The following is a 21,751-nucleotide window of genomic DNA, read 5'->3' on the forward strand; positions in this document are numbered from 1 at the left end:
ACATAATTCGGTTTTGCTGTAGTGTAGCGTACGGCGACGCAGTACACGACGTAACCGTCAGTAAACTTCGCCTGGAAAATAACTACAGTACACATTTTGGTCCCTGGATGGAACATGATATCACGTGTCTCGACCCAACGTTGAACGATTCGTACAAAGGGATACCGCCAGACAAGTGCGAACCTAGCTATTGTTTAGTAGTAAGTTAGATCGCTGGCAATAATGAATGCATATAAAGTGCATAATATCACTCTGACGTACTCTCACGGTCAATGAAACGTCGCGGTTTTCTAGGCGCTGAAGTTAGCTACGAAGTGATCGCGAACGCTTTTTACTGTATATTATATTCCCCGACAAAAAGTACCCGTGTTCCCTTCAGTAAACTTCGCCTGGAAAATAACTACATTACACATTTTGGTCCCTGGATGGAACTTGATATCACGCGTCTCGACCCAACGTTGAACGATTCGTACAAAGGGATACCGCCAGACAAGTGCGTACCTAGCTAATGTTTAGTAGTAAGTTAGATCGCTGGCAATAAATGAATGCATAAAAGTGCATAATAGCCCTCTGACGTACTCTCACGGTCAATGGAACGTTGGGGTTTTCTAGGCGCTGAAGCTATATGAAGTGAACGCGAACGTTTTTTACTGTATATTATATTCCCCGACAAAAAGTACCCGTGTTCCCCGACGGGGGGGGGCTAGGCTCCCAAACGTTTTTTGGACAAGTAGTTCTCGAGAAAATGTAATTTAAGTTGACTTATTACTTTAAGTCTTTTTTTGAAAATTCTGTTCTGTCTTTTAACACTAGCAGGTCTAAAAATTTTATTAAAAAGTATCCAATATTGGGACCGTGATCCGAATTGCCTCCAAATTTTATTGGAGTGGTCCTTGACCGTGCATATCTATCTGTATTTTCATTTCATTAAGGATCTTGTTGTTACTTTTTGAGTAATCTTGCTAACAAACAAAAAGACAAACGCTATCGATTACATATACCTCCCTGGCGAAGGTAAATTAATTTTGATCTTTTTTTCACATCTTTCTCATCTATTACAGTTTTCTTTTGCTAGCTTGTGTTCATTTAAAGTAGAAGCCACTGAATTAATGAAAAGATTACGACAGGAGTACATACATTCAAGGGTTTTTTTTTGGTACTAGCTTGATGGGTTTTTTTTCCTTCTTCTTTCATCCTATTGTATGTAGTGCATAGAGACCTAGTTTATATCTATTACCTACCTAATTAAATGCTTTTATTACACATTTTCCTACACAATACATGTCAATATCTAATTTAAATGTTTGTTTCTTAAGTTACCCTTACGTGACATAATAAAGTGCAATTTAAGCATTTATAATTATACATTATTATTATACACAATGTGATTTACTATGTTAGATGAATGCAAACTATATATTCTCAGAATAGATTTATTGCTGTATTGTGTTTTAATTGAGACAGGCAATTGCTGTAAGTGCGATGGCCTAGTTCTATTTAAAGGGTTATTCCATTTAATTAACAGCATGAAAACCTATATTATCTAATACAAAGTTTTCAATATTAGATTTTAATCCAGCAATACTTTGTGGGAAGTTCAGCTACGTGGGCGTTATAAATTACAAAGTGTACATCTCCAGAGATAGGGCACAGTGCACAAAACAGGATTTATATGCTTAATTTTTTTTTACAAATAAGAATACACCATCATGTAACCAAGTACACAAAAAGTGAAGTCACACTATCCTAATTAAAGTCTTGATTGAGAACCGTTTACTGCTGTGCAATCAATTCTAAGGAGAATCATTAACCTACATGTTTTCTTACATTCCTTCCAAATTCAGAAATGCAAATAACACTTACACTACAGTACCTTGATTTAATTGGAATAATATTCAATATTATTTTTCATTGCGTGTCTGCCGTCCAATTCTCTTAACCGTATCTATAGCATTGTATGTCCCATATATCATAGACAAATTCTGTAACATGTATCAGATGTGGCTCCATATTAAGGTTAGGGTAAAGCTTAGTGCCTATGATACAGGTATCACATGTGATACAATATGTAGCATTGTATTTCAGTGGATTGATTGTAGTTGAGTACTGATGGAGAAAGTTTATCTGATTTTTTAAATATTTTAAAACTATTGTAATAATTAATATTATAATCTTGCCAGTCAACATGTCAGTGCTAGTCAAGCACATGTCAAAATGTGATTTCCTATTTGAAATATTTTTTTTTTTTTCAGCTTTGAAATGAGTGTTTTAGTAGTCAACAGTGCAGATACTAGTAATGTCACAGGACAAGACAATATCAAGATTACCATAAAAATACAAGAAAATGTCAAAGGTATGTAATACACAGATGTGCTTTACGTTTCAATCATTTGTAATCGCATTTATTGGATTCATACCCATAAAAGTAGCCAGAATTAGTCTTCTTCCTTTACTAAGGTAGAACAAGTCGTGCAACAATAAAGTGATGTCGAAAAGACTTGTCAGTGATTGGCCGTTAAAATAACACAACCAATCAGTGCCTGGAGAATTTTGGTATGATTTGTTTAAGTAAGAGTGATGAATAATAAAAAATAGTAAAATTGTAGCCCCAAATCGCAACCGTTAGACAATTGTGGTATCGGTTATAAAACAGTGAGCTTTCACATTTGAAGGTGCGTCGCTTTGGTGTAATTGGGTCATTTTTACATGAATTAATCGCAATACATGTCGGAATATAGTAGAAATTATGAAATATAGTAAATCTTATGCATTAATTATTAAAAAAAGTGGACCAGTTTGATGAAAAACACGAAAGGATTTACTCATAATCTGAAAAGGATTAGCGTCTTAAAAACTCATTTTATGTCACTTACAATTATCGTCAATGTTACTTGGATTAAGCAGGCTTAAATTCTGCAACTTGCATTTCATTCCATAATTCTCAACATCATCTTAATCCGAAAATTGTACAGCAATTTTCCATATTGTATCTTGCATGCTCAAAGTATGTAAAGATCAAAGCACCTATAATAAAGGAATCTCCTGTTTGTAAATTTTGCATTGAAAATACTGTGTTGGAAGTACGTGGTCACAACGTCACACTGGGTGCTGCCATTACGACAGCGACCTCTTTAAACTAGAAAGGTAAACAATTAATATTAATATAAAGATCTATGGTCCACAAAATACGAAACTTGTGCAGGTGTCTTTGGGCTAAAACGTCCCAGAGGCCTAAAATAAAAGTCTCAAATGCATATTGAGGGTGCATTATACTTCATGACCCCAAAATTGGCTCTATTCTATCCCACAGTGCCTTTCAAAATCTTACTCATTTTTGACAAATAGGAGATTCTTGTGTTAAAGATGAAAAGTAAAAGATTTTGACATGGAAATTTAGAATTATGGAAATATCTATTTTTATATCAAAACTTTAATTGAAGATAATCCTCAAGGAATACTAATTTAGAACAAACTAATAATCTTTTTGATTTATTTATTTGTCTGTTGTATACTGAATGACATTTTCAGAGCTTTGCACTGATTTTTCTGAGCACTTCAAGCAATTTTTTTAACTATGCATGCTATTAAGATTGTATTCATGATCCTAAAAAATTTTTTTTTATTTATTAGCCATCTTTAGAGAAGATAAGCCATGTTCTTTTTCATTACACAAAGTTCACTAATTATAAAAACATTAGGGACAATTTCCTTACCAATTACATTTAATATTTAATGATTTGTGATTTTGTTTTTTCTTTTTGTCCATTTTGAAGGAAATGGAACGTTTCCCTTTTGTGGGGTTGCTAAAGGTGGTTCTTTTGTTAACACTTTGACTGCCAAACACGATAAGATCTTTGTTTTTGGAAACACAACGCTTGACTGCCAAACACGAAGATCTTCGTTTTTCGCGTTTTTTTTACGAAATCCGGTAGATAGGTTAATTATTGGTATATACTATAAATATGGACACTATATTCGGTCTGAACCGTGAATATTTTACTTTTTGAAAGTAACTAATCTGGTTACGAACGATTGTCAAAATGGTACCTGTCGAAATAACATAAACCGCGCATCACAGTAGCGCGTACAGCGATGGTTTGGCGCATTGTGTCGGTCGCGCGCTAGCTATGCCGCCAAAGCATTACAAAGGTTTATGTGGATTGGCATGTTTGTTTATTATCTGAATAAAAAATAATGGATGAATTTTCAATATGAAGTCTTTAATTTTATTATTGTATGTATACCCTAATTGTTTTGGTGTTTCACTGTAAGTGGCCAATTATCACGCAACAAACTTGTTTAGAATTGGTATGAATATTATCATCAGTTTACTAGCTAGGCTAGTAGTAAAACGATTCCGGACCAACTTTAGGCCTAGTTAACTAGGCCTGGTGTCTTTACTATGGGGATTTTGGCGAAACATTGATGTAAGATTTATGATTTATAAAATGTAATACATTTTTCGATAGTGATAACTTGTTTTTATAGGCCTACTGTTGCTTTGTAAGTAACTTTTTTGTTGTTTGTTGATCTCACCGGGCGATATTTTCATATTGTGATGTCTTGCACAAAATCGCGAATATCTCGACTTTCTTGCGCGAAACTACGAAAAACTCAAAAAGTGGGTTACTTTCATTTTACTATTACAATTTACATATTGCGATTTGAAAATCGTTCTTGGTACCATTGTAAAGCTAAAATCTTTATGATTATTTTAGTCTAAATTACATGTAAATCAGATCACATACATATTTTCAATCAGCTTTAATAAAAACATCGAATTGGGCTATAAACGCTGGCAGTGGCAGTTTCTAACTGGAAAAATCTCTGGCAGTCAAAGTGTTAAGTACAAAATGCAGTCTGTAAGGGTAATATAATGTAAGTTAAATAGTCCTTCCTACTATATTCAATTCAAGAAACATTTATTTCATCAAAATGCCATACAAAATAGAGAGCATAAAAATGAGCACCAACCTAGAACTAAACTTGTTTCAGTTGGCCCTTTAACATGGTTAAACAAAAAAATAATAAGAACAACTGAGAATATGAAGAATCAGTAATAATATATGATAATAACAATGAATGAATGAAATGTTAAATACTTAAGTTAAATATATTTCTTTACTAGTTATTTACAGGGGTGGATCTAGGATTTTGAAAAAAAAGGGGGCCGATATAGGAAAAATAATCGTCTAGGGGGGTCCGGAGGCATCCCCCCCTGGAATTTTTTTTTCTAGACGTCCGGAGATAGCATCTGAGGCGTTTAGGCCAGTCGATTCTTGTCATATAATTATCTGAATATAGTGGGTTTTATAGACAATATTTAATATACGGAACTGTTTTTTTTTTTTGCGCCTAAAGCATGTTTTTTCGCCGCAAATTTTTACATATTTTTTGCGCAATCGTTGGTTTCTTGGTTCTTTCGACGTTGCTGGGACACATGGACATGAAGTTTTGCAAAGCCAAGGCCGGTTACGCGCAGCCGGCCCGTGTGAACATTGAAAAAGTTACGGGTTTTGATGCCAACCCAGCCGGCCTAGGACATGAATCCGCCCCTGATTTAGAAGGTTAGATACAGATAGCGTAGCTGATTCCCAGTATACAGTATAACTTGTATAGTTTAGTATCCTAATTATGTGATTCAGCATTTATATCACATTTGAAACACCTGTACATTCTCAACTTTATTTTGTATTTGGATGATTGTGTGCTGCAAACCTTACTTTACTTTACTTATTATTTAGAAGGTTAGATACAGATAGCGTAGCTGATTCCCAGTATATAATTTGTATAGTATTATTAGTAGCCAAATTATGTGATTCAGCATTTATATATCACATTTGAAACACCATTCTCAACTTTATTTTGTATTTGGATGATTGTGTACCGCAAGTACTTTACTATAGTTATAATGAAGTTATCAACTATGATTAGCATTATTTGTAGGTTAATTATAATCAATCTTTCTGGCATAATTCTGCTTTCTGATAACTGATAATGTAGGTGTAATGAACCATATTGAAATCACAATTCAATCAAATTAAACTTTTAGCCAGAAGTAAGTATCATAAATATTTGCAGCCCTAAGTTTTATTTCTCGTGTGCATTTACATTTTACTCCCTGAACAGTATTTGAATTGTCATCCTAAACCTATCACATCTATATATAAATTTACGTAAGGGCAAAATTCGGTAAATCGCGCCTTACTTCTAGAATTTTTACTCGATGGTATATAAAGTTGGTTCGTACTTTCGGTACTGATTTTAACCACCTGATGTAACCCTGTTTACTAATTAAATTAAGTTAGATAATTAGTTATTGATGATTAAAACGAATTTAGGTTCAACGATTTGCCCCAAATAGGGGTGTTTTCCGATCGTGGTAATACACTGTCTAATGGATGTCCATCTTGAAAAATACCCGCCACAAAAATGCGAGGAGGCTTCGCATTTTCCTATCTCCTCCTACGATAATTGTTTTTAATAGCTGAAAACCGGTTGAACAGTTCGAGTACAGCATCATAATGTTGAAGACAGGCCGATTTTCTTTAAAAAATACTGTTTTGATACATTTAATATACGTTTTTACAAATGTATTGATTTGTGATGAATGGAACATTCCAAATTATTTGGTTTAACCATAGAGGTATAGATTTAGATTTATGGGCCCCCTTGGAGAATAAACATAAATAGTATTGCAATGCTGTACAATACTGTTAAGGTATTAACCACTTTTGATCGCAATTTGAATCGCAAATTTCTTACTGTGAGTGTTGGTACTGTTAGATGTAATATAAAAATATATACAAATAAACTTTATTACTGTGAGTGTGGGTAGGCCCTACTGTTAGATTATAAACATATAATATACAAATAAACATTCCAAATTATTTGGTTTAACCATAGAGGTATAGATTTAGATTTATGGGCCCCCTTGGAGAATAAACATAAATAGTATTGCAATGCTGTACAATACTGTTAAGGTATTAACCACTTTTGATCGCAATTTGAATCGCAAATTTCTTACTGTGAGTGTTGGTACTGTTAGATGTAATATAAAAATATATACAAATACACTTTATTACTGTGAGTGTGGGTAGGCCCTACTGTTAGATTTTAAACATATAATATACAAATAAATAAACGTTATTACTGACAGTTGCTTCTCAACGTTTGTATTAATTAATAATTAAAAAATATATAAACGTCGTAGTGGTGTATCGTTACATGTACTTTACTATTTCAATCGACTATGACAGTGAGAGTTTTAACAAAGTACCGTATTAAATCGTAAATATTTTACTGTATTTAGTGGTATATTATTTATAGGCTTATAACACATTAAAAACAATATTTCGTTACTGAGTGGATAAGAATATATTTTAAAATGTTTCCTCTTTGTACCTATCTTCTTCCCCCATCCCTCAACCCTTAATGTTACATACAAAACACAAATTGGGTTTGTTTAAATGAGTCCAAATAAAAAATGTTGACTCATTTTGTTTCTCTCTCGGAAGTAATTCCCAGGGTGCTAATTTTGGTTGACTACATAAATCATTGTGTATATTTATTCGTTTCTGTAAACGACAATGTATTATAGTCCTGCGGTACGTACATTTTTTTCTCGCTGGAAATACTGTGTATTCGAGAACCATCTGTGGGCACGACCTAGATGGTACGCGAGCGAAGCGAGCGTGCCATCTAGTTATTAAAATGTTTTATAGGTCATATTTAAGGTGAAGTACCTGTTAGCTAGGGTTAATGTAATGATCATGTATCTAAATAATTAACCCAATCAAACATCTGTAATAAAAATTAAATGGTAATCCTAGATTATGAAGATAAATTCCAACCTTTAGTACATGAAAACATGCTCATATGTAACATCTTAATTGAACTGTTTCTTACATGATATTAGATCCACTAGAAAAATCCTCCTTTCAATAATTTGTGAATTGCCATGGACATTCGGTTACTGAACCAAGTGAGTATTGAACTTACGTATAATATGTACGCATACTGTACAAGTAACGGTTCTGAAATTGCCGAATGCATACGTTGTAATAATTTTATGACGTTTTTTATTTCCTCTTTATACTGAGTGACCTTCACTTACAAGACTGTTCTCCCAGAGGGCACACCAGGAGATGATCCCTACTTTTTTTGAATAATGTGCCAAAGTTGCAATGTATGTACATGGGACGAACTGCTTTACATCCCATCTAAAGGACGAGACAATGAAATTAATGTATACTAGCAGGTATTGAACCCAGACCTCTCGCATGCTGTCCGATTTCCCTTGCCATTTATGCCGTACCACTCCTTTTTGTCATCAAAGCATAATTATGGTTTTCAACAAAGCATTGACATGCACATTAGCATTGTTAGTGAACTTTCGATCTGCAACGAGTGATGATCAAGTTCGGTTAATTTATTGTGCACATGTGGGGAAGTTGGGAAATCCTTCCTTACTCTTTGACACAGTGTTGTTAGTTTCTAGGCCCATAAGATGACTGAAGACACATTATGCATAGGTTCTAGGTCGTTGATCATCTCAAATTGAAAGCATTCTATTATTATAAGCTTAACACCTTAGATTATGACGCACCAAGTTAATCTTTCTACCCCATGAGGTTGAAGATGTTTTGAAACTAGATGAAGGTATAATCAACTGGCGGTAACGAGTTATCGTCCTTTGTTTTCTTATTCACATCTTATTAATTATTGTTAATAAAGCTGGGATTTAAAACTAATGTTCAATTTGATGAAATCATCTCCACACCCTCCGGGATACTGTCTTTGTTTACAAAATCTGTAATGATAGAGTATTCTTATGGATTTTATATATTTATTCATTCCTTTGATTAAAACTTCATTGTCTAATCAATAACAATACAGTACATCCAATTTGCAGGTTTCAATATTTGCTAAATTTAGTCTAATGCAATTGGTGAGGTTTTAAACTTAGATTTAAGTAACTATAACTAGAAAAAGTTTAGTTTGAACTAAAAACAATCATTTACCTCAGAATTACCATCGTGGCAAACATTATTTAGAGTATAAACAACTTAATTAATTACTTCACTTAGTTTACTGCATAAATGAACTACAATATCTATAATCATCTCATCACACATACAGCACATCAAATATTAACAGTAAGTATAGATTCTTTTGCACTATTCAACTTGGAGATAAGACAAGAAATATCTCATAAGCTATTTAGTAGTGTAATTTATCATGTTAATTCACTTTAAGTCTAACATATTGTAAAATTTAAAATAGGAGATTGTCGGTGTCATTTGCATGCCTCCTTATTAATTCTACATTTTACATAGTGTAGAAGAAACACTTTTTTCAGAGCTATACAACATGTTTCTGATTTGTGATGAGTTTATGGAAGTTTGTTCAATGAGGAGTTGCCAGCTTAGTGAGATGTTGTATGCTGAGAGTTTGCCAGCTTAGTGACATGTTGTATGGTCCATGAGCAGTTGCCAGCTTTGTGAGATGTTGTATGCTGAGAGTTTGCCAGCTTAGTGAGATGTTGTATGGTCCATGAGCAGTTGCCAGCTTTGTGAGATGTTGTATGCTGAGAGTTTGCCAGCTTAGTGACATGTTGTATGGTCCATGAGCAGTTGCCAGCTTTAGTGACATGTTGTATGGTCCATGAGCAGTTGCCAGCTTTGTGAGATGTTGTATGCTGAGAGTTTGCCAGCTTAGTGACATGTTGTATGGTCCATGAGCAGTTACCAATTTTGGGAGATGTTGTATGCTGAGAGTTTTTCATCTTCGTGAGAGGTTGTATTATCCATGAGAGGTTGGCTGCTTTGTGTGATGTTGTATGCTGAGATTTTGTCATCTTCGTGAGAGGTTGTATTATCCATGAGAGGTTGGCTGCTTTGTGTGAGGTTGTATTATCCATGAGAGTTTGCCTGCTTTGTGAGAGCTTGTATTGTATTATCCATGAGAGTTTGCCAGCTTTGTGAGAGCTTGTATATTTGTGAGACCTTGTATGGTTCATGATAAGCTGTTTCAAAAAGAAATATTACATTGTTGTTTCCTTTTTAATGAACTGAGTGTTTTCAACAAACTCTGCAATATGCCTAATTTGTTTTTCAATGCATGTTCATTCCTTTGATATTTCTTGTTCTTTAGCAAATTGATGTGGAATACATTATAGCTATTCTTGACTACAAAAATATCTGATTTCTGCGAATAAATATCAGTTGATTGTAATTTATAGATAGTGTTAATCAAAATGATTGTCTATAGCATTTTGTTTCTTTCAGTTAAATGTCAATCTTCTACTAGATTAAAAGAGGATGTATCTATTGAAACCTGACACCCGTAACTTTAAGACAATGTTTAAACTATAGTAAATCTTTTGAAATGTCAGTGTTTGTTTAACTTTAAATCTAAGTTTAGGTTTTTAAACCGTTTTAAATTAAACGTGAACGTTCGCTTTGAGTTACAAACCCATATGCTGATTAAATTTAATTTATAAATTCTGTATATCTGAACAGTAATTAATTAGCAAACCATTATTAGTCACTATATTTAGTTAGTAGTCGGTAAGTTGAAAGCTACCGATCTCTTTGTTTCTTTCGATTTGTTTGTATGACTGATTACATCTTAATTTCACATTAGTAATAAAATGGTAATATTTAAGGATACAACTGGCTCATAGACTTCAAATTTGATCGGCCACTAATCCTTTAACCCATAATATTCATAAGCGGTGAGAAGTTGGACGCATGGCCACCTAAGTTTGATCCACTCATTGCACAGTGTTTAGCACATAATATTCATAAGCGGTGAGAAGTGGGATACATGACCACCGAATTTTGCCAAAAATTCAATTTGCTCATAAACAAACATTGTCTAACAGTTAAAACACAATTAAAGGCCTGCACAAACCACATACTACTGTATTTTAGAAATAGTTGCAAGAGAAAGTAAAAATTAAATGTTTTTGTGGTTTTTTTTTTTTCAGATTTGGTATATAGTGTTTATCTAATAGACAATTATCATGGAAATCCATACCATAATTGGACAACATTTGGAAAACCTGTGTTTCCATCTTTTGAACAACTTGAAACAATGAGAAATAATCAGGTAATAATAATAAAACCAATGCTCAAGATGAGTGCCTGATTCATAGAATCATATTCAAACTTCAAATTAATTGAAAAGTAAAATGTGTCCTGGTTTGTATCTCATTATGGAGATGACTGGACTATGTTGAATTATGTCATTTTGACCAAATTGAAAGAATAAATGAGTAAAGTTGTGAGAAAGCAATGAAGATGCTTTATTGTCTTTCATTCCAAAAAAAAAATATCCCCTTGAAGTATGATCAAATGTATTTAAACTGCTCCTTTGTTATAGTGTACTTCTAAAATAAATTTATATAACAAATTATTCTTAATGGTGACCTTAAAATCACCCCAATGATTGAGTGAATTCAACATTTTGTTTGCGTACACAACAAATGTAGACTTACAGAGGAGGTGTTATTACTAGCATCTTGATGTTACCCAAGAGTATTACTTACGTCAAGACAAAAATTAATAAAGTCCTATTCATGTAAACCATAATGCGCTGACCAGACTTCACACCTCATTAACAAATGTACATAAATGTTGCAGGCTTGGTTACCATTGAATATCATCATGATGTAATTAATGTGATTACGACATCTTATTAAAGGTGTTACTATTTTATATCTTTATTGCTTTTTCCTTGTGTAAATTTGTCTTATTTCTTACCTCATATTATGGTTATTTTATACACAAAAAATTAATACTTGTTTCCCTTCTGATATTAAAGAATATTGGTTGTATTATTATTACTTAATAAAGTAATTGATTGGTCCCTAAAAGCAATGCTTATAAGGATGGAATATACCTACATGGATGCAATAAGCATTTTTAAAAACCAAGAATGTATTTGTTATGAAGAGGCAAGTAAAAATAAAAGATGTTAATTAACCATGACATGAATATTTAAGTTACAAATTTACATTCGCTTTTATTTATCAAATGTTATTTTCTCACATTCATAGGAACCGGTCAGAATTGAAGGGCCAAAATTAGTTAAATCTAATCAAGCCATTTACAACTTTGTTCTCCAAAAACCAGGTGTTCTTTTACTTCATATGTGCAATAAAACAACGTCATCTCCTGACCAGGTAAATAATAAAAGTAAGGTCTCTTGCTACTCTATCAAGAACCTTCCTCTCTTTGAAACAAGTATTCTGCTTCTCCAAAAGTTTTGCCTCTCCAAAGTTTTTTCTTATCCAATGGTACAGCTTCTCCAATGATTCTTTTTCTCCAATGGTTCTGTGTTTTTAATGGTTCTGCTTCTACAATAGTTTTGCTTCTTCAAAAGTTCTGCTTCTTCGAAAGTTCTGCTTCTCCAATAGTTCTGCTTCTCCGATAGTTTTGCTTCTTCAATGGTTTTGCTTCTCCAATGGTTTAGCTTCTCCGAAAGTTCTGTTTCTCCTAAAGTTCTGCTTCTCCAATAGTTCTATTTCTCCAATGGTTCTGTTTCACCAATCAGTCTGCTTCTCCAATAGTTTTGCTTCTCCAATGGTTCTGCTTCTCCAATGTTTCTGCTTCTCCAGTGGTTCTGTTTCTCCAATGGTTCTGTTTCAAGAAATGGTTCTGCTTCTTCAATATTACTGCTTCTCCAATAGTTTAGCTTCTCCAAAAGTTCTGCTTCTCCAATAGTTCTGTTTCTCCAATGGTTCTGTTTTACCAATCAGTCTGCTTCTCCAATAGGTCTGCTTCTCCAATGGTTCTGCTTCTCCAGTGGTTCTGTTTCTCCAATGGTTCTGTTTCAAGAAATGGTTCTGCTTCTCCAATATTACTGCTTCTCCAATAGTTTTGCTTCTCCAATAATTCTGCTTCTCCAATAGGTCTGCTTCTCCAATAGTTCTGTTTCTTCAATAGTTCTGTTTCACCAATCAGTCTGCTTCTCCAATAGTTATGTTTCTCCAATAGTTCTGTTTCACCAATCAGTCTGCTTCTCCAATATTTCTGCTTCTCCAATAGTTCTGTTTCTCTGAAGGTTCTGTTTCTCCAATATTACTACCTCTCCAATAGTTTAGCTTCTCCAATGTTTCTGTGTCTCCAATGGTTCTGTTTCTTTAAAAGTTCTGTTTTCTCCAATGGTTATGTTTCTTCAAAAGTTCTGTTTTCTCCAATGGTTATGTTTCTTCAAAAGTTCTGTTTTCTCCAATGGTTATGTTTTTTTAAAACATCTGTTTTCTCCAATGGTTTTGTGTCTCCAATGGTTATGTTCTGCTTATCCAATGATCCTGCTTCTCCAATTGTTCTGCTTCTCCATTTCAAGCTATCTTCGCTTCTTAAGCCCTAGTTAAAAGAATGTTATGATACTTTTATAGATATGAATAATGTTAATTTTTTCTGCAACACGTTTATATTTTATTCCACAATATTTTACACAATTAAAAAAGTACTTCTCATTCTGTATATTATTTTCACCCTTTTGGTTTGAAATACAATTAAAAATAGATCAACAACAAAATTAAACACTCGTTTGGCTACTTTATTCTTCTAAGTGTCGGACAATAGCTTCTATAGATGTAGATTAGGTGAGGTAAGTGTATCATTATCTGTAACAATTACACATGGAAGTGGAGCAGAGATAAATAATGTGTAAATAAGAGTAGTTGTGCCTTCAGGGCCAAGTGCACTTGCCATAATAACAATTTATAGACTTGCTTACTTTGACATATTGCGAACAAGCGGTTGGATACGTTAGAAAAGCTACCGTACTGTACAACTTTGATCTTCATTGTATAAGATAGGATAACAAATGCTTGTTCTCTTTAATTTAACACACTCAAGTATTTTATTGAATACCATCATAAGTTCCTTTCTTTTTCTCTATTTTTTATTCTATGCTTTGAATTTTATTTTTATGGATTATTTTTTACTTTCTATATCAATTATTCTAATGAATGTTTACAATTGCCATTTTGCTGTTGTAAGGTAAATATTGACATGCATGTAGTAAACTATGAAATGATTTAAACTTAATGTTTATAATTAATGTTTTATGCCCACTTAGGATATTAAGATGGTTTACTAATTCATCATTTTAGTTTCTGAAATTTCATATTATTTTTAAATTATTTTAATTTGAAATCTAGTCATGGCTACATCTTTCCAACTATAAATTCATTCTTTTGTCGTGCATGACGTTATCCCATCCGAAGGACGAGGAAATATAAATTATCTTCCCTAAGGACATGCTTACATATACGCAGGTCTCAATTAATGTCTGCCTTTCATTCATTTATTCATTCATTTATTCGGTCATAATCAACATACAATACATGTTTACATAACAATGTTACAATACAGAAAGTTAAAACTTGAGACTCACAATTAAAAGGAGGAAAAAATGTTATAAACAATCTAAAACAATGCAAATGTCTAAAATGATGGTTAAAAATGGTTTTAAAAAGGTTTAAAAATAGCATAAAAAACAGCATTAAAACAGAAAACCGTTCAGAACCATAGTTAAAAAGTCATTAATGTTATTCTGTATATAGCGCCATCTATCTCTCAACAAAATTATAATGTGAAATTAAAATGATTTAGTAGCTTATTTATAATTAAAATATGAACAACTGAAAACATTCACCTTCATGTTCAACTACACAAGAATAACATTATAATTACTTGTAACATTTAATGATATATTATATACAGTATACCCAATCTAATGGCATAATTAATCTTTATTAGACAATATCCTGTGGGCTAAACTCATAAATTATATTGTTTAAATTTATAAGTTAATCCTACTATGATAAGCCTTCAAAATCCCTTCCAAATCCTTACTAATTCCCTAAATCAATTTTTACCAAATGATATATAGACTTTAAAAAACATAGAAAAAAATATCTTATGTTAAGTCTTATAGGAATCTTTTAATCCATAGAGGATGAATATATGTCATAAATAACAATGTCATTGTCAAGTTGAGTAGATTTAATTAATGAAATAAATCTAATAATATAATTTAGATGTAAATGTAATCATTGTAGTAGAGCTGTAGCTTGGTGGTTAACATGTTTGCCTTCCAATCCCAAGGTCCAGGCTTCAATCCTGACCTAGTGTCAGGGGTGTAACTCACGACTCTTTCAACTCCACTTCCAAAGCCTCAAATGAGACTTTGTTTATAAGTATGATAAATTGGTTGTAAGTTGGATGGATGCGTATGAAAGGAAAAAAGTGGAAAAAATACCATAGAATATAACAATATATGATAATACAAGTAAAATTAGAATGTGAAAATTTAAAGTGAAAACATTAAAATAATGTTTTATTTATATGGTTTATATGATTATAAATTCAACTTACAAGCTTTGTTGTTAAATTTCCCATTATTTAAAACCAATTTTTCACAAATTAATAAATTACATTTACATCAGAATTCGTATGTGTTGCAGTATGTTATTACAGATAGATTAACAGTTTCAGCAACATCAATTTGTAGCAATTTGCCTGACCAATCAGAATCTTTCTATCCGTTTTACAAATTGATACAGTTTTTTTATATACATATTTTGCTTTTTTTTATATAACTCATGTCTACGAATAAGCAACAACTAATTATAAAAAATGGGAATTTTTTGTGAATTTCTCTTTTTATGTGGCAATAACTTTAATTTATACAGCACACTTTATACTGTTTATGTTATTATGTACATACCAGTTATTATGACAACCTGTAAAGTTAAATCTACTGTAGTAACAGTACTATTGTATTGAAACATTTATCAAATCTTATTAGGAAGATGACTTTAAAGTTGTTTTCAGTGACTTAGAACAAGAACAAAAAAGTTGAGTTCCACTTGCACTTGCAGCTACATGTATAAATTCAAACAATATAATTTGAGTAGTTTACACTTTTTTTAAATTTTTCAAGTATTATTAAAATATAGATTTAATAATAATATGCCGGTCTTACATAGTGCTTAATGCACAAAGCCTCTAAAGCGCTCCACATTTTACTACCCCAGTAATGTTTTGGATCAAACACGTCTGGAAACATACTCCTATAATGTTTCAGCTAGTAATCAGCGCAGTTGTGTTTTTACCTATACCAGGTACCCATTTGTACACCTGGATAGAGAGAGGCAAATGCTACAACATGCATGTTAAAGAACGCAGTACATTCTTCGAAAAGTAGTAGTTCTATTTTCCTTTGTCATAGGCAGATGGTTTTGTCTGTATGATTTTCAATTTCCTTGATGATCCATGTGGATTTTGGTTGTCCTCTTGGTCTTCTTACCTTTCTGTTTAATTCATTTCACAGGAGCCTCTTTGGGGAGGTATACATACCATTGTAATCTTACTTTTTTTATATTGTATAGTATAGCTCCAGTCTGTTTGATATATAGCTTGATATAAGTCCATGTTTTTTATTTTGTCAATCCATTTAATGTGTATAACATGTTGCTTATGATTGTTACCTACTAATCAATTCTGTTAGACATTGCATTATCCTATAATGATATTTTCAAAAGTATAACGTTTTGAATTAGTATATAATATTGATGCAGATGTGAACACACTATAACAACCATTTTAAATGTAGGCCTACAGTCGACATCATTTAGTGTTCTGCCTTTTTATCAGTCAGCTTATCTCTCATATTGCTTTTCTAAAGATCTGTCTTCACTATCAAAACTAGTTTGACAAGAAAAGTGTGTGATGTGTCCAAATAGGGTAGTGATATGCCCAAATGTAGTAGTGATATAACATTATCATGTCTATACTGTATGGTCACATCACATTGTTTTATCACATAATAAGTCTACTCTTTTCTTGTTTTCAATTATCAAAAATCATATTTAGTCTTTCATTCTCATTCACAATTTCCTCTTTCATCCATTCCATCTTCTCCTTCGATTAATTTTCATTGTTTAACTAAGTTTGTTTATTTTGATTTGCTTTCACTCTATTTTTTTGTAATACTAATTAAATCATGTTGATCCAAAATTTTGTTTTCGAAGATATTTATTCTGTTATGAACTTAAAGTAGTCAATCCTTGGAGCAGATAGGTTTAAATGATGTACTAACCAAATGCTATCATTTAGGTAACTGGTCTTAGAGCCTTGGTCATTGGTCCAGATGATGTTCTGCTGGTATGGAAAGATTCTTGTGTTCATTCCCGATGTTTAAAGACATATCAAGTTGAGAAGTCTGATTCCTCGGAAGGACCCTTTATGCAAGTTAACCAGTTTGATTTGATCTTCACAACTTTTGTCTTTTCAAAAAAAGGTAAATTCAGTTGTTTTGTTTTTTTCAGTCTAAACACAATACTACTCATATCATTTGTCCACAAATATATTTTATTAATATTTATTACTGTTAAGTGTTACATTTTTTTTTATTTGATGTTTCCTTACTCATAATTGGTATAAATGTGCAAACATTTTCAAAAAACTGTTGAATGAAAGTAGAAATCATAGCAAACATGTATATTACATTTGAAATGATGTCATGGCTAAACAACATTCAGCAATTGTCAAATTATTATTATTATTATTGGACTTAGAAAATGAAAATAGATTGCAAGGATATATATATCAGTTATTATTCACCTTAATAAAAGTTTCCTTGATATCTTTACTTTTCATTGAATTATTTTAAACATTGTTTTACTGCATTTTGAGTAATACACTTTTCACATCTGCAAAACTAAACAAGTTGTAACCAGGTTTGCATAGTGTGAATACAATTTGGTGGAAAATCACACTGATGATTCAGATTCATACTTTATTCTTATCCATTTCTTGAAATTCCATTGCTTGCATTAAAAATTACATGCCTATTTTTGTTCAGAGATGTTCCGAGTCCTTACTGCGCACGTGTATTGCCCAGGTATCAAACTGACCAAGCATAGTAATCAAATAGCGCACAACTACAAGATTTCTCAGGTGTATGAAAATGTGTAATAAATCAGGAAATCAAACCTGGTTACCTCAAGTTGTTAAAAGTTAACATGTGAAAACACTACCCAGAACGTAAAAACATGAGATAGAGCTTCTGTACCTCACAACATTTTCCAGTCAAATCTTGTTTTCGGCCAACCTCTACTACTATACAAAGAAATTATATGAAGGAAAAATATAGAATATATATATAGAATAATGTAAGCTTAATTTCTTATCCATCCTGTAATTAGTGAGTTGCTCGCTGCTGGATGAGCATGCAATAATAACAAAAATTAGTAAATAAAATTGTATAGCTGTCATTTTACTGTTAATTAAAGTAAAGATGAGTATATTCATTCTAAACATAATATGAGTTGTTTGAAGTGTCTTAACCACCCTCTTAATACTCCAATAACATAGTACTGTATATAAATACCAACTTAAACAACAAGTTTCTTGTCTGCATTTGCATCCTTTTTCAATGCTGCTTCTTAGTTTTTGGTACTTTTTTCAATTTTTTGGAAAAACATTCTAAAAATAAAACACAAAATAATTGTTTCATAGTATAACAATATTAATTAGAAAGCCACTCCGAGAGTGCATACCTCCGCCTACTGTAAAATTCTCCTACATAAGATTTCTCCGGTAAAAAAAAAATATATATATATTTGTGTGTGTCTTAATGCTGTTTGTGATTGAGGCTAATTTCACTACAAGCATGTGTATGCGAGTTTGGTGTAATGGTTATGTAACAAGCCTTTCAATTAACAATAGCTTCAATTGACTAACAATAGAACAGCAACCCGAAAATCAAACGAGTGAATTTGAAAAGAAATAGGTTTTTTAAACTACTCGCATCAAAAAACGTGCACATTAAATCAAATTATGTTTTAAAATTACAAATCACAAATTATAACTCTTAATTGCCTCTTGTACAAAAATGAAGTTTTTTGGACAAGTAGTTCTCGAGAAAATGCAATTTCAGTTTACTTGTTACTTTAAGACTGCTCGCCGGCTTTTGAAAAATTCTGTCCTATCTTTTAACACTAGCAGGTCTGAAAAGTATACTCAAAAAGTGGTCCAGAATTGGGACCATGGTCCCAAATGGTCCCAAAATTTAATGGAATGGTCCTTGACCACATATCTATCTGTATATTCATTTTGGTAAAGATCTTGTAATTGCTTTTTGAGTAATCCTGCTAACAAACAAATGAAAGCACTCAGAAACTGAGTGAAGTACTTGGCAAAATATATCCACTGACTGGGAGCATGTTGAAAGATACAATTTTTGCTTTAGGTATTATCTTTACATGGTTAAAATACTGATAAGGTTAATAATTTGTTTAAATAATTTTTAATGCAAACAATTCCGGCATTGCAACAATGACCTTTCTAAAATCAAGTTTGACCAGAATAATGGTCGAGGAGTGTCTTGAAACTGTACAGATTTGCGGCGCCTCTGCCTTAACCCATGTAGTAATATATCAATTTACCTGAAAATCAATAGGCATGTTCTGTAAGTATATACCTGATGAAATAAGGAAGGACACACGCTGGTTCTAACAAAACTACTTATCAACTTACAATAGTTTAATTTGAATAACAATAGAACAGCAACGCCAAAAACAAACGGGTGAATTTGAAAAGAAATAGGTTTTTTTAAACTACTCGTATAAAAAAGCTGGTACACTGAATCACATTAGGCGCAGGAGCCCCGGATAGCGTTACGAAGTCGTTAACTCTGTCAGCCCATGGTCAACCCAACTAATGTGTTTTTCCCAAGGACAACTTATCAATAACTAAACTTTGTCACCACCCATAAGTGTGCTGTTCATTTCCTATTGACCAATGAACACCAATGTAACTGGACCTGAGTTTCTTGCTATTCGACCTTGGGTGCAAATTATACAATTAATTGATGTTAAGGCCACTGACTACTCTTTTCTGTATAGAAACACTGAATTGACTGAATAATAAGAAAACCCTACAATAATTTCTACTACTACTTGATATGGTGTTATACAAGAACTATATTAAAAGAATTGAATGTATGGAGAATGAAAAGTTAAACGTTATAACTTATGTAAAACATCACTTAGATGATATCTATCAGATATATCATTTTCTAAAAATTGTTTCATTAGTTAGAATAGATCACGGAAAACCAATACCAATACTGATCTGGACTCGGAAATTCAAAATGTAGCAGGCAACGTTTCACCAATGAAAACTTTCAAGACAAACAAAGTATCATAATTATCATGATATCCATTTTTATTTAATAACGATAAATGGATATAAATATTTCGTCTTTTTTGTTATTTTGTGATGGAAAATATATTGAGTGAATATTGGCACTGAGCTTAAATGTTCCCCGTCCCCTTAATGTCCGCTTTATAGGAGTGTTCCCTCAGTAAAGATTTGCTGTTTTTCCCCTTAATAATAAATTATGATGTCCATCTTATCTCAATTTTAATGTGCTACACTCGATAATAGAATACACATCTAGCTCGTGTGTACTTTAAAGAACCTAGTACATCTTTCGAGACGAGTGGAGGGTTACCCCGGGTGTATTAGTACATCACAGCCACTGATCACCAACTGGGCCCTCTGGGAGACCAGTCTTTGACTGAAGAGGTTACCCAGTATAAATATATATTTCAATTCAATTCAATAGAATAACTGTACAGTAGGCTCCCATTTGATGCAATGTGTTACCCAATGTGCTCAATTTGATTGTGCTACCCAAATCCATGCTATCCATTTGAAATAATTTGCTATCCATTTGAAAGAATGTGCTACCCGATAATCCGTATAGAATAATGTACAGTACAATTATATCCATTTGATTGTGCTACCTAATGTGCTATCCATTTGAAAGAATGTGCTATCCATTTGAAAGAATGTGTTACCCGATAATCCGTATAAAATAATGTACAGTACTATATCCATTTGATTGTGCTACCTAATGTGCTATCCATTTGAAAGAATGTGCTACCCGATAATCCTTATAGAATAATGTACAGTACTATATCCATTTGGCTGTGCTACCTAATGTGCTATCCATTTGAAAGAATGTGCTATCCATTTGAAAGAATGTGCTATCCATTTGAAAGAATGTGCTACCCGATAATCCGTAGGCTATAGAATAATGTACAGTACAATTATATCCATTTGATTGTGCCAAATAATGTGCTATCCATTTGAAATAATGTGCTACCCGATAATCCTTATAGAATAATGTACAGTACTATATTCATTTGATTGTGCTACCCAATGTGCTATCCATTTGAAATAATGTGCTATCCATTTGAAATAATATGCTATTTGAAAGAATGTGCTACCCGATAATCCGTATAGAATAATGTACAGTACAATTACATCCATTTGATTGTGCTACCTAATGTGCTATCCATTTGAAATAATGTGCTATCCATTTGAAATAATGTGCTATCCATTTGAAAGAATGTGCTATCCATTTGAAAGAATGTGCTACCCAATAATCCGTATAGAATAATGTACAGTACAGTACTATATCCATTTGATTGTGCTACCCAATGTGCTATCCATTTGAAAGAATGTGCTATCCATTTGAAAGAATGTGCTACCCGATAATCCGTATAAAATAATGTACAGTACTATATCCATTTGATTGTGCTACCTAATGTGCTATCCATTTGAAAGAATGTGCTACCCAATAATCCTTATAGAATAATGTACAGTACTATATCCATTTGGCTGTGCTACCTAATGTGCTATCCATTTGAAAG

General features: G+C 32.5%; 1 protein-coding gene across 4 annotated transcripts in view; it reads left to right on the plus strand.

The window, feature by feature from the left end:
- LOC140046778 (alpha-L-iduronidase-like) overlaps positions 1–21,751 on the plus strand; it is a 98,079-nt gene that overhangs the window by 33,646 nt on the left and 42,682 nt on the right. For all 4 annotated transcript variants that reach the window (XR_011844841.1, XR_011844840.1, XM_072091506.1 and 1 more), the window contains exons 11-14: positions 2,253–2,353; positions 10,994–11,115; positions 12,065–12,190; positions 17,142–17,325. Coding sequence is in view for 2 of the 4 variants with exons in the window: in XM_072091506.1 (XP_071947607.1) it covers positions 2,253–2,353; positions 10,994–11,115; positions 12,065–12,190; positions 17,142–17,325 (533 nt within the window). In the remaining 2 variants the exon portion in view is untranslated. The remainder of the gene's footprint in view (positions 1–2,252; positions 2,354–10,993; positions 11,116–12,064; positions 12,191–17,141; positions 17,326–21,751) is intronic.

This window comes from Antedon mediterranea, chromosome 4 (assembly GCF_964355755.1).
Source record: "Antedon mediterranea chromosome 4, ecAntMedi1.1, whole genome shotgun sequence".
NCBI classification, from domain to species: domain Eukaryota; kingdom Metazoa; phylum Echinodermata; class Crinoidea; order Comatulida; family Antedonidae; genus Antedon; species Antedon mediterranea.